The sequence below is a fragment of the Buteo buteo genome, chromosome 3 (assembly GCF_964188355.1).
Source record: "Buteo buteo chromosome 3, bButBut1.hap1.1, whole genome shotgun sequence".
NCBI classification, from domain to species: domain Eukaryota; kingdom Metazoa; phylum Chordata; class Aves; order Accipitriformes; family Accipitridae; genus Buteo; species Buteo buteo.
Window position 1 is genome coordinate 10897500 of NC_134173.1, and position 14692 is coordinate 10912191.

A 14692-nucleotide genomic window follows, 5' to 3' on the forward strand; every position below is an offset into this window, starting at 1 on the left:
AATCTAATCAACTTAATCTTAATCAACTGAACTGTGCACACCTTCCAGCGTCCAAGATGCTTGCGTGGTACCTGCTATACAATGGGACTCCAGCCTCCAGACACCACTGGATTACAGAGATAACCAAAAAGCTTGCAACAATAAGAAATGCACTTATAAATGAGGAAATGCATAAAAATTTGGAGGCACAGCAGGTTTATAATTAAAAAGTCTAACAGTAACACAAGCCACATACTGGTTTTATTTTAAATGGAAGTTATTAAATTACTATGTTAATGCCCTTAATCTGTCTATGTTTCCCCATTTTATTACGTTACGTACCCTAAAGAACATTAGCATCACATTAGAATGGCACTTAGAGCTCTTGGCACACATTCGAGAAGACCTCCTGCGACAGATTCACAGAAAAGCAGCACCACGCAGCACGTGGACAGAAATAGCCAATAAGTTTGAAAGTGAAGTTTCTTCTGTTTCTCATGTGTCGCTTTAAAAAGGGGCATTTGAGAAACTTAGCTGGAGGTGCTCCCTCCTGCATACCAATTTTTCTGAACCTCAAATATCCTCCCAGGAAAGGATTTCTCACCTCTCACATTCCAACGCTCTGACAAAACAGTATATGACTGAAAACACTTCTGCACTCTGTTCTGCAAGGATTGACACCTATACATCATTACTACCACATACAGAATATGCATATAGCACAGTAAAGCACCTGCTGTATTAGCAGTGTCTTTGAAGTGGATGAACTGCTAGTTTTCTTGCACAGCTACCCTTACCATTTACTCAATGAGCAAGGAGCAAAAACCTCTGGACTCACTTGGTGCCCTGAATGCAAACTACAATTGGAATGTAACTCTGTAGGATTAAATGTACAGGCTGCTAAATATTCATCAAATTATCTGACCATTACATTAAAAAACACAACCAAATGACAACAAACAGAAAAACCCATGAAAACCAAATCCCCCATAAACAGGAGCAATACTCTACATAGCCTACAAACATTTACTACTTTTAACAACTTAATAGTTTTAGCTGGGTAGTGAGAAAACCAAAGTCTGACAAACACTTCGGTGCCCCTGCTCCAGAAAACAGATACTTTGCCAATACAGTGAAGATGTCTTAACACAATCTTATTAAGGAAGAGGAATTATTAAAGTAAAGAACAGAATTAGAAATTATATGATTGTATTCAGTGATTTTCTCATACTGCTGGAAAACATTTAAGAATTAAATCAAGGTAAATTTGTCCTCCTACAAACAAAAATGCTGTAAAAACCCTCAAAAGGCCAATTCTGTAACAAACACTGAACTAATAACTAAAGATATTCAGTGCTGTAGTAATTCTCTGCACCTATGCAGGACTGACTATCACTCTGAGTAATGGTACACTGTACCTGCAGTGTAACATCTATTTTTGCAAGAAAAGAAATGGCACAGTAAGCACACAGCTTCAGACACTTCCAGCAACACTAATAAGAATACATTGTTCTAGCCTGCACAGTACAGCATCTACTTAAAAAGAGAAAAAACCAAACCAAAACAAAACCAAAAAGCAAATCTAAATATTACATTCTTGTCGATATTAAACTCTTAGGAAATGTTACTGTTTAGGTTACTACCGCTTTTAAATTGTGTAGAATTACATTTGCATCTAGCTGTATTTTTACAGTCATAAAACCAAGCTATTGATTGTTTAAATCATTTTACTCGTGACTCATATTAACACAGCAACGGATGTTATTTAAAGCGTGTATAAATACATGAAGAAGTATTTGGCAGATGACTATTTTAGATTAAAGGCTCTTGCTTCAGCTTTTGATGCATATAATGCATGGTCCCCAAACTGTAGCAGCCTGCAGGCAATACTGATCAAGCAGTACGCTCTGGGCAACATCATACCCTGGTCTCTCCAATTCCACCCTTACTTTTTAATGTCCTGTGGCAGTAAATGCATAGTAACAGCAGAACAAGGACCACCCCCTTTAGAATTCAAAACCAAATGAAAATAACTAGAAACTTAAAATAATTTTCTAAGCATTGCACTATCTCAAGGTAGAGTGAGGACCATCCAGCTATCTGCAACACATGCTTTTCCCATGGTGCTACAGGGTCTACATCCTCAACTCTTTAGCTGCTAGGAAATGCTTCAGATTGATTTTAGTACCTGATGAACCAGAAACAAACAAGATTCCTTTGCTGAAGAGGATTAACAAGAGAAAAGAACATGGGGAGAGAAGAGACAGGTTAACACCAACAGGATCCCATGCTGTATCCCAAAGGTTAATGCATGACATGAAGGAGAGACAGTTATTATAAGTACCTAAATAAAATAACTTTTTGCTGGATTATTTCATTGTAACACTGAAAACAGAGACTACAGAGCATGTTCTGTAGGTTAGCTCGGGAAAGACACAGTGAGTAACAATTACAGGAGCACATCTGACCACTGGATTATGGCAAAGGCAGAAAGTGGAATGACAGCTGACATTGTCTATGGGCTGAAAAGGAGTACAAGAAGTTAAAGCTGATGATGCAAGGGAGGGAGAGCTGTGAGAATGATACATCCAAGATTTAGCAGCTACATTTTCTCTGTCCTGGAAGCTTAAAGAACAGAAGCCAGGAAAGATAAACAGAAGGTTGTAACACTTAATAGAAACAATAAGGCGAAAGTTGGAATTTTTATCCTTGCGAACAGATAACATGAGCAGGATAGTCATATAAATAGGAAAAAAAACCAAAAAAACCAACAGTATGTTTGAGAAGACAGTCTGGATACTGAAAAGATGCATAGAGTATGTTGAAAAGGTGTTTTAGGATATGGCCTGAGTGGGACAAAATGTTCATCTGCAACAGAGCAAAGGGATGAAGGCAATTAAGAAAAACATACTAAATTACATTTGCTTGTGATTAATCTGGTTTGACATAACAGTCTTCAGGATAGCTGTGAAAGATTAAGCACGAGATGCGGGACAGAGACAAATGTCCAAAGGGAAGAAAGAGGTGCTACCTGATGAAGTGATAGCACCCTCAGTATGGTATCAACAGGAAAAGGAGAGAAGGGGAAAACAGCCCTGCACCATTCCTTTTAGAGACAGGGTAGAAGGAGGTGGTCACACACCACAAAATGAAAAGACTAGTTTGGTACAAGAAGTAACACAGACATTGACCAGTACACTTCTTAGCACGATGCTCCATCTAACTTGTGCAAACAAGGACTTACTGCTTTCATTACCGGTGTTAACTCAATTAGAATCAGCTCTGGTATCCATATGCAGCACTTCACTGTGTCACACTGACATCCCATGTTTTAAAGAATAAGGTGAGGAGGTAGGCAAAGAATCAAGAAAAAAACAGTACCACTAATCCCAATTAAGACGACACAGAGAGGAGAAAGGACTAGTTTAACAAATCACTTCAAGTACAACTGAGCAGTAAGAAAAGACAAACACAGAATATGGGTCTAATGACCTTGTATGGAAGGAGACATCGGAAACCCTGGTAAAAACTGGTCCACTGAATTGCAGGGTGCAGACACAGATGGGAGGAGAAAATAAAAAAGCAGTTAGTGTGGAGACCATGAACTTGGAGGTGAGACAATAAAGACAATAGGAATAGCAGGTGTTTAGACAACTGAAGTCTACAGTCAGCGATTTCTGGAGAATGGGAAAAACAGAGCTTGCTTGTTACTTGTATGGGGAATGAAGGAGAAAGAAAGGACTAAGAAGAGATGGATAAAGATTGACAAGCATGCGAGTAACAGAGCATCTTAAGATTCCCTTATAGCCAAAACCAGGATGCCAAATAAAGCAAGAACACAAATCCAACCACAAAAGTCTTTCAGAATCAGGAGAGAGGGTAGAAATGAAGAAAGTGGGCAAGGATCCCAGCAAGGCACTCTGAAAGGGTTTTATGAAATTGCTCCTGTGATGAATGTACTAGGAGAAGTAAAGAACAGCACTGTGAACAGTTTATTTGCATCTTTTGAAGGAGAAAGGAGTTCTAGGAGATCACTGCAGTGACTTTGCATTTTGTCAAGAAAAAAAAAAGCTAATACTCAAGAACAGCTATCAAGAAATAGTGCATTCTATTAATTAAAAAAATGAAAAATAGAAATTCTGTTATTGAAGGAGTATCACCACCCAGAGAACACTACCATTGTAATCTCCTAACAGGACACAAAAGTTTTGAAAACTTGTGCCTACAGGGCTTTATAATTTAGACCTAAATCAACTAGGTTAAGCACATCCAACTATTTAGAATGAATATTTTTCAACAAGCACAGATCCTAAGACTATCCTAAGAAACGTTTACCTACATGCTACACATAATCCAAATTACTATTTGAAAAAATAAAACCCAAAATGTTGGATGTGTCTGTGCAGTACCATGATCAAATCTTATGCAGCAAATTAACACAGTGAAGAAAATCATCAGAAATAGGCTGTGGGGGTACAAATACACACGATGATAATAAGCAGAAAGATACTCACTGAATCCTCGTCTTGAATCATCTGAACTAAATTATCAAGTACTGGAGTGAGATTTCTGAGGGAAGAAAAGTTAGGAAGATGATGAGATCAGCAGCTTCTCCTCATCCATTCTCTTGTTATTTAAAAGAAAGAAAAACCTTACTTGGATTTCATGTTGTTAAAGTTTTTGCCTAACGCCAAGTGTCTTATCGATCGGTTTTTACTAAGCCAGACTACAAGGGTTGAGAGGTCAGATTCTAGGCCTGTAAAGAATCAGATTAGATTAAGAATTAAAACACATTTTCACAAAAGACCCAGGCAGCGTCCAATTATTAACGCTATATTCATTCAACTAACTGTATCGGTGTACAAATTTCCAAGAGCTCTAGAAAAATTTCCCATCTTCTATTACAAAATCTTTTTCTCTTTTTTGCCTCTGTTTTTCTATGACAATAAATGCTTCCTCTAAAACCCTTTAAATCTCCATCTTAATCAGCCCTTTAAATCTCCATCCTAATCAGCCATTGAAGGCACCTCTCAGAAACACAGAAGAGAAATGTAGTCCCTTCTCCATAGCCCAACCACCCGAGGGTAGTTCCTCGCATAGTCAGGCAGAGTTTAAAGTTCCTTTGAGAATTTTGAGACCACGCTAGTTGCTATTTGGTCTTAGTAGAGCTGTGTACCAACAAGGTCTCAAAGCCTTCAAATGCAAAAGGCTAACATAACAGGCTATGAATAAAATGACCTGAAAACAAGCCAGATTTTATTCTACTCCTGAGTGAGAAAAATAACTTGCTGTAGTATTGTATTCCCAAACTAGCGGTGTATTTGAAGAGTCCACCAGTTAGATTACAATGACTTAGGATCCAGATCTGCAGGACAATTTAGATGTCAAATATCTTTACTTATAACAATCAATCTGTTCACATAATTGGGCTGAGTCAGTAGCTCCCAAACCTTTCCGCTTGCCAATCCATGCCACCTTTCTTGGGCATTCAACTGTACTGGGAATCTCCTTCTGAAATATTTCCACATCTGGCTGTCAGAGGGGCAAACACAGCAGGTGAATTCTTCCATCCCATACATCTACAATTTGAGTTTGCAAGATAAGAAGCCAGCTGGTATTCCCAGCTAGGATGCAGAGAGCCTCCAAAGCAGGAATACTCCAAGACTTTTCCAAAGACTCAAACAGGCCTTCTCTGACCTGAAGCTGGTTGACTGTTTACTCCAAATTTCCCTCTCTCACTTCTTCAGTATCACAACCTCAGCTTCATTCTGTATCTGTCTTTCCCTTTCTTCTTTCACTGCACTTTGATTTCTCATTTAGCTTCTCATTCTCTTGTACTTAAACCGACTTTCCTCTAGATCTAATATGACGCTTGCTGCTGTCAATTTATTCTGCTGTGTTACATTTATCTCAAACATAAACTTCTGAGGGTACAGTTAGTCTATAAACATTTCTTATATACTTTATAGCAATAAGAGTTCTTGGTCTGAGAGATTTCGATAGCCAATATGGCCAACAATCATAAAGCAAGAGTGACCGTTCTTGATTACACCATGAGCTGAAAGAAAAAGCATTTCTCAGATTCTGGACTTGCATGACCCTCCATTCCTGTTCTGTGTACTTACCATTGTCTGAAATATCTAGGCTGGTGATATTGTGTATTTCTGCTATGCATCCTTCCAAGACTTGTGCACCTCCCGATCTTAACTAGAGACAAAACATGATCCATTTTGCAAACTAGTTATGGTTTCAAGATCACACAGAAAACAGTGGTAGAAGCGTTGTGAATACAGAAGGCACTACCAGCGGCAAAAACAGCAACAGAAGTTACGCACATCAACATGACAGCCTATGCACACATTCCTACTATTCTCATCCTTCTCTCTCGCTATTTGTGTATAAATGAGAAAAGGGACTCTTTCCTTTCTCTCAAAACTACTGCTCAGCAGTTAAATCAGGGAAAGATTTAAATGGTGCAGACACAATGAATCTTTTAGCGCTTGTGCCAGGCAGTGACCGCAGGACTTTGGTGCGGGTTCTCTACATGAAGAGGCCAGGGCATTTCCAACATCTAGTGAGAACAAAAATAAACTTAGCCCAGCCTATAAGCGTGCAACACTGTCACCCTTGAATTCCACTACAGTCAAGGCTTATAGTTAGCATCTTCTTTCTTTCAGCTCTTAGCACAATGCTAGGGTGCCCAGATCAAAGATGGGTAGCAAATTTAAAAAAAAAAAAATAAAATTGTTCCTCTGTCACTGAAAAGAAAATTTAAATAATCCAATTGTAAAATGCCACAAAAGACCATAAACAAGAGAAGTCAGTAATTTACCTTATTCTTAATTTATAAATAGGCATAAAAGAGAAAAACAGCAACAATAACAAAAATGCCTGACTGGAAAGTATCAATTATGATATTAATCTGAAATATTAAATTAATATAAAAGAAATGTCAGGATTTAATGAAAAAAACCAGTGAAATGGCCTAGGGGAAAACATCAACATTAAGAATCAAAGTTGTTAAAACTTACACACTTATTTACTAACGCTACTGAATTAAAAACGCAACTTTTTTTTTTCTGAAGAAGCAAAAGCATTTTCTTGTTTCTTGCAGCTAGGCAAACTATGTAAAGTGCATCTCACTTTATGAACATCCCCCAGAAAAAGACTTAAGCAAAAGAGGGGAAAAGTTCTACAAAAATTCTCTTTCTGCATTTTCCGTTTTCACTTTCCTTGTTTCAAAAAAACCAGAAAGCTTTTTCAAACATGAAATAGCCTTCTCACCTCCTGTGCAGAAATGAATGAGTAATATTTTACTTAGTTGACTTACTTGGCTAAATATCCTGAATCAACCTGCTGATATTTCTGTGAATACTCTCTTTAATCCATGCTATAATTAAGGAACCACAAATGCCTTCAGAAGTATTTTTCAATAAAGACTTGATCTGGCACTTTCAAAAGTTTGAGATATGCGATTGGTTAACAAGCAGCTCAACAACTTGGCCTGGGCATTTAAAGAACAGTGGTGGTCAAAGGCAACGTCTAAATCATAAGTCACATCTGGAAGTGTAAGAGATACAGAATGTAAGGCACCTTTCCTCTTCTGCATAAAACAAAGCCTACCTATCCTTCACCCTATCCTCTCAAGAAGTGGTCAGATTAAAGTCTGTATTTGGGCCAGAAGTGGTGCAATTTTAACTCAACTTTATTTTTGTAAGAGCATTTGTAGTTTCCACTTACGAATGCCCAAATCATTCAGTTTTGCTTCGTGCTGCTCTCTCAGCATGGCCTACCACAAGGCAACCATTTTACACAGTGTCACATCTATTACCACAGAATCTATGGAACTGGCAGATTATATGCAGTCTTGGATTGGTTGTTGGTATGGTAGAAGTTCTATACGCTAAAATTTTACTCAGAGTAGAATCCAAATGCTTATGATATATATACTTTGAGGGTTGGAGTGGACAATTTTTCAGAAGCAGCTTTCAATCTTGTACAGATAACTCTATATTGAAAATCTTCAATGCACAAACATTTCATGTGCACAAATGGTGATATCTATTTAATCCAAGAGTGATGAAAACGAGTTGACTTTTAGGATCAAAATTTATTGCAGCTGTATTAAAATTTTATATTTATATATAAGCAGAGATTAATTGAAGGACTATTTGTCAATGTGGACCATGATACTGAAAAAATAAAAAACCCAACCCTCTGCATCATCTCCTATATGACATACTTCTGAGACTACAAATACAAGCTCTTATTCAGAAAATGAAGAACAACCCTTCAACAATTAAAAATGCCAAGCGTGTTCAAAGCTAGGAGGTACCAATATGGGAAGGGCAAACAAAGCTGCTTACTGATTTAACAATTAAGGTAAAGCATGGAGGGTACTTACACAGTGACCAAGCTAAGGGAAGCAGAAGGGAAAAGAGTGAAATACATCAGTGCTGAGCAGGTAGAAATAAAAATGTAATTTTCATAGTAAAAATAATAAAAAAACCAAACAAGCAATATAAAATGATTAAGCTTGGAGTCAATATACCAGAAAATTATGGGAGCAAATGAAAAATGGTGGGAGAGGGAAGGAACAGAGAGATTTATCCTTCCATAGTTGAGTACTGTTTGCCTGATGTAGGAAAGAGGAGGGCAAAGCTGAAGCATCAGCTTTCTAGCCTCCTACCAGCATGTGCTTGCAGGAACTGGGAGTAGTGCAGGTCATCGGCTCCGAGCTTCCCATGGCTCTGTTTCGGGGTGCAGATTACCCTGCCCAGCTCACAGAGGGTCAGGGAGAGGTGCAACACAACCCTGTGGTGCTGGGCCCACTGAGAGTACTCCCAGCTCCTGGCACATCGACTCCCCTCCTGGTGGAAGCATAACTTCTTCTTTCCAAAGCACATGAGAATGGATAAAGCTCAGTGATGTGAAAAAACAATGTTAAGGGAAGGACCTAAGGAAGTGCTGTCAGTTTGGAGGGACCAGCTACGGGAATGCAACGCTGCGAGTTGGGCACGATTCCTTCCTTTGTGTCATGAGAGTCAGCCATGACCACGTATGCTTTGGTGTGCAATAAAGCTAAAACGCCCCTCGAAGGGCTCCTCCATATCCCATCCTGGGGGTTATTTAATGAAAGGATAACGTTTTCACTCCTGTCAGCCCTCGTTGATTTACCTGCTGATTTATACTCTCATTACTTATGTTTGTGTTTTATTGATCTATTCTTTTAAGGTTATGATTACAGGACTTCATTTTTGTTACTTTAATTACTCCTCCCTTTTCCTTTCTCCCTCTGAAAGAAAAATTATCATCCGTCTGATCTCTCTACTCAGAAGTCAGAAGCATGCGTACTTGACTTGAAAGCTTTTCTATTTGGAATTTACATGTATTGCTCTTCAAAGTAATACCATTTTTTTTAAAGTGTAAAATATCAAAACAAACTATGAAATGCATTCACAGTGATTTGGTTTGTCCTTCATAAGGAAATCTGTGCACATTCCAAAAGCAATCGACCATGAACCTAAGGCAAGGATTACTACACCTCAACAAGTTCGTCAAACTGCATGTCTTCTACTCAAAGGGAAACCATTGCATTTGAAAGGCACTTCCAGAACAGTTAACACTCAGGTGATGGAGTTGGAAAGATCTGCCTAACAAGTCAGAGGCTTTCTTTGCAGCTTAAAAAAAAGAAAAGGTGGCCTAACAGCTAGAGAAGGCCTGAGCCTAAGCGGGTTCATGATGGTTTTGGCAAGAGCCCACATGGTCCTCTACGTAACTGCCTCGCTGTCTCCCCAGGGTCGTGGCTGATCTTTTGTCATAAGCTGTAGCCACGCAGGTATCATCCTGCAAGAGTACGGACAATCCTGAGAAACGAAGTGCACAGCAAAGCACAGAGAAGCAAGGGGAAACAAGATAAAGCAAATCAAGCTGCCACAATTGTTTTTATTTATTCTTGAGATATTTAAAGCCATTGGCACAGTGCCTCTTATGTTAATGGCATGCTTCAATCAACTTTGATCAAAGTTCTCTATTGGCCTGAATTGATTAATTATTAGGAAAGCAAAATTTCTCCCAAGGTCAAAAAGCAAACCTGCAGAAGAGGAAGCATCTCTCTGGTTTTGAAGGAAGACAATCAAACCACAGACATGCCTTCAGGACATGCAGCTTCCTGCAACCCATCCGAATTTGGGCACCTTGGAGAGTCCTGCTGCAGGGTCCTGTGTAATCCCAGCCCCAGAGGGCAGAAGCTGACAAGCAGCAAACAGCACACTGCTTCAGTATCTACAACAGCTACACTGCAAGGAGGGTTTTGCCAATCAGCTGCTTTCAACCTCTGTGCTGATTATTTAGGATGCCGTAACACACAGCAGCTGATTTTTACCATAACTGCTTCTCCGAGTTCTACCTTTCCCACAACTTTTGACTACAGAGGAAGAATACCTCACCCAGTGGATTTCAGGGGAACTCTAATTCCACATCATTGCATCTTTTGAACACGTCCTGGTAAATATTCCTTACCTCACAGCTACTGAGATCTAAAGACACCTCCTTCAGATTGTGATTGCAAGCCAGGCCTAATAAAAGCGCTCTGAAAAAGATCAATTTTAGAACCATTTAAAAAAAAAAAAAAGAAAAGAAAAAAAAGGCAGCTTTACATCATCATCTAAGTGATCACAGGTTAATACACCTATAACACACAGAACCATTTCAAACCAAAACCACACCAGTTGAGCAGTTATTTCTTAAATGACAGTGGCAGCATAAACCTGCCATGCTTAGAACATTCCAGCAGCTTCAAAAACTGCAGGGATGCAAGCCTAATAAAGAAACTGTAAAGCTAATGCTACACCAACATTCAATAACATTCATCAGAGATGACTTTTCTTCAACATTTGTTTTCAAAAAGCATCAAATGATTACAAAAGGAGTGTTCTGTTGTATGACTGCACTAATGCTCCGATTTTCAAAAAATTCAGGAAAAAACTGGATTTTTAATATACACAAGATACAGTGCAGCCAGCCATTTCAGCCAGGCACAGTGCCTGTAGCACTCAAATGCTGGATCATGTTCAAGTATCACACAATTCTCCACTTCTGCAACCCAATAAATATTTTCAGATTTCAAAATTATATTCCCAGACAATGGTCTCCTTTGTCTTTAGGCAGAATGGCAGACAAGTGTAGCAACAACTGATCATGATTTTCATAAATACACCTTTAAACCCTTACAGAAGTTTGTTTCGACATATAAGAGTTAGTGTTAATATCACATATATATTAGTATTGTCGAATCAGAAAGCACAACAGTATCTGTCTTAGAGAAGGAGCAAACACAATCTGTGTATACCTTCTAGTATCTTTAGAATAGATGCTGCTTTGAATTAGTAATTGAACAGATAAAACAGAAGGACTTCCTTCCCAAACTCCATTTCAGCCAAAAGCAAGCTAACAGAATTCAAACTACTGATGCATAAAGAAAGATAAAAACCAATCCATTTTGGTGAGTCATCTGCTTACACACTTGCTGTGCAAGTAGTGTGTAAAAGCCATATTTAAAATGTGCGCACCCCAGGAAGGTTTTTCATTTAAACCTATTTATATCTGCCCTCCCGGTATAAATGTTAATCAGACCTTTGTTGTTAACAAAGGCAAATATCTTGTGCTTATTTACTTCTTAAGCTATTAATATACAGACTTTGAAAAAACGTGAAAGCTCTGCAACAGTTTTTACAAATTTTTAGATGATCCTTGTGTATATTTCCTTCCCAAACATGCTTTTATTCAAAGTTAGTCTGGCTGATGATAACTTTGCAAAGAACTGCCTAAACATTTTGAGGTAACATAAAAAATACAGTGCAACCATTAAAAAATGCAGATTAAAAAGGAGACACAGTGCTGCTTCAAATGTACTCTCTTCACAGGAAAAAAAGGTTGTGGGGTTTTTTTTCCTAACCTCTTTCCTATAAACTTATCCTAAGAAAATCTCATGATTTCTCAATTCTTTGTCATGAAAAATCACCAGCATTCCAAGGCACTGAATGCAGACATATTATAGCTATACTTAGCCACTATGTTTAAATCACACACATGGCAATACATGGAAAGGTCTTGTCAACTGTGCTAGATGGAGAATGCAAGAATTGGCCTTGTAATTAGCATTTGCATGAGAAGCATATCAGAAACTTGTCTTGTTATAGCACTGACAGATCAAAATACAACTTCTGGCAATGTCTGTAAACGAACAAAACCGCCAACATACACTTAAACAAGGAACAGAGAGTATAAACTGCTCCACTCAGTTAAAAAAAAAAAAACAAAAAACCAAAACAACACACAGCAAGCTGCAATGGAACGTTAACTGTATTAACTATGTACAAGAACTAAAAGCACCCTGTCCCCACCCACTACGTGGCATCCTTGCAGTACAGCTTTACTAGCAAACCTCTTCCCTGAAAGGATTGACTTATATTAACAGGTCCATCACTGTCCAAGCAAGTTCATCTCCTTCGCTGACTGCACTTATTAACCGATATCTTTAAACTCACTGAGTCTGCATATTGCGATTAAACACACCACAACTGTTGATCTAAAGGAAGTTGATAAGAAAGAAATCAAACAATTTATCAGGGGAATTTGGGACTCAGGGTATCAGGTATCTGCATTTTAATCTGTATTTTTTTCTGTAGGCAGGCTTGACCTTGAATCACACATCCAACTCGGTGACTTGGGTTCATGGACCCAAACCAGGAACTCCTCCTTTGTCACAGGACAGTTCCAAGGCCCATGTTGTCCAAAGCTTTTTGGCATGCATTGATGAAAGGTGGCAGAGAAGTAATATTATCGTACACTATGTCATTTTTATTTTTCCTTCTAGAAATCATACCTCATGTGCTATTGTAATCTTAGCAATGACAAACAAGTCTGAAAAAAAGGTGTTTCCATCTTCTTGTCTTTAACAAATCCTATGATCTTGATTGTTCTGTAGAAGTTTTGAAATTTCTTACAGTTAAGACCAAAAGGCTAAGCAGCTGCCCCAGGATATAGCACATCCTCAGTCCTTTTAACACCAGATTAACTTCCACAGGATGCTTTTGAAGTGTATTAGTCAAGCCATACAGGGAGAACAAGGTGTACTGCAGATCATACTTCTCTGTACTGTTGTGAAATACACTCAGCTCAGACTGAAGAAAAAACTCAGGTCAGAGAAAAAGTATTAAGAGCTCTGTTCTACCTCCTAGGCAGAGGTGGACACTGTCATTAGAACAAAACAAAAGAAGCCCATGCGACATGCACGCTCTTGAGACCATCCGTGTCCAGCTGGACTTTAGACAGATGCTCCTTTCTGGAGCTGTCTGTGCTGGCAAAACAGGTTTCTGCTCTCAGCTCATCCTACACTAACCATCACTGCCTCTCTACTTCCACCAACATGGAAGTCATGCGAGCTCAACCCAATTCAGTCAAATTGAGACAGATTAGCTTAAACATTACCAGAGTAGGTTTTTACTAATACAAATCATTTTGGCTGAAAAGGACTAGGAAGATCTCATTTCCTGCACAGCTGGCAGATCAAGGGGTCACAAGTATTTGGGATAAATGAATACAGTAACATCTTCCATGAGCACAGACTATTGTAGAGCACTCATCTGCCAAAAATCCTCACACCCCAGGAGATACTCAACATGCCAAGGAGAAGCGCTAAATATGAACCTTAGTGTTTGGGGCTTCTCACCTTTCCTAACCTGTGTAGACATATTCAGTGTCTCACAGCATTCTTTTTCTCCTGTAGCACTGATAAGATTATCTTGTGTATTAGTCACATACATCCTCCGTTCTTCTTGCTTCATTAAACATAGCTCCCTGCTGCCCTCCACCACAGAATCAACAGCTCTAAATTAATCAGAATCACCCAACATGTTTCTCAATAATCACCTTCTGTTTGAAAACACATCAGTACCATACCTTCCTAATCCTAGCAAAGTCTAAGCAAGCAAGACAGCAAGCAAGGGCATCACACAGAACAGAGTGAAAGCTCAGAGCTAAAATGATAGGCTCCTGCAGTTGAATATTGATTTCAATCCAGTGCATCTTACTTAAGCATCAGATTGTACTGTCCTCTCCAATGTCAAAATACATTGAAAAAAATATCCCAAAACAATGTACACTACTCTTTCCTGTGTGGCACTTGCTACTTTTCTCTCCCTTAGCTTCCCCCAGATTGTATCAAAAGCTTTCCATCTGGTACTCACCAACTACTCTTTATATCCCACATCTCTGACTTTCGCCACCTACTCCCATTCATGAGCTACTCCCTTGCAGAGCTATTGCCCGCTTCGCTTCCCCTGTTCTCCTTCAGGAGGCAGGCTCCCAACTAAACAAGTATACATACATACACATATATATCTGTATCTGTGTCCAGATTAGGATTTTGGAGGTGTGTCCCCTGAAATGGTTAGTGAACTTGTCTAGATGCCTACTATGGATAGGGTTAGGTATGTTTTAATGCATATTAGCTAGCAAGTTGACACTCTGGAAAGAGCCCTTTCTTTAATTTAACCCAATAAACACAAGGATTCTGCCATAATCACAGAATGACCTATCTAGATTAGACCTACCTATCGAGACCTATCTTGACTTTAAAACACACCTTCAAATTTTACATCTGAAAAGTTCAACACAGTTTGAAACTGCACACTTCACAGTGCACCACCAT

The 14692-nt window shown here is 38.8% G+C and overlaps 1 protein-coding gene across 4 annotated transcripts in view; it reads right to left on the bottom strand.

The window, feature by feature from the left end:
* The window catches only part of CARMIL1 (capping protein regulator and myosin 1 linker 1), a 196353-nt gene that overhangs the window by 66573 nt on the left and 115088 nt on the right, over window positions 1-14692 (bottom strand). For all 4 annotated transcript variants that reach the window (XM_075022848.1, XM_075022847.1, XM_075022845.1 and 1 more), the window contains 4 exons: window positions 10501-10570; window positions 6105-6186; window positions 4636-4735; window positions 4494-4548 (listed from right to left, as the gene is read on the bottom strand). In XM_075022848.1, the coding sequence (XP_074878949.1) occupies window positions 4494-4548; window positions 4636-4735; window positions 6105-6186; window positions 10501-10570 (307 nt within the window). The remainder of the gene's footprint in view (window positions 1-4493; window positions 4549-4635; window positions 4736-6104; window positions 6187-10500; window positions 10571-14692) is intronic.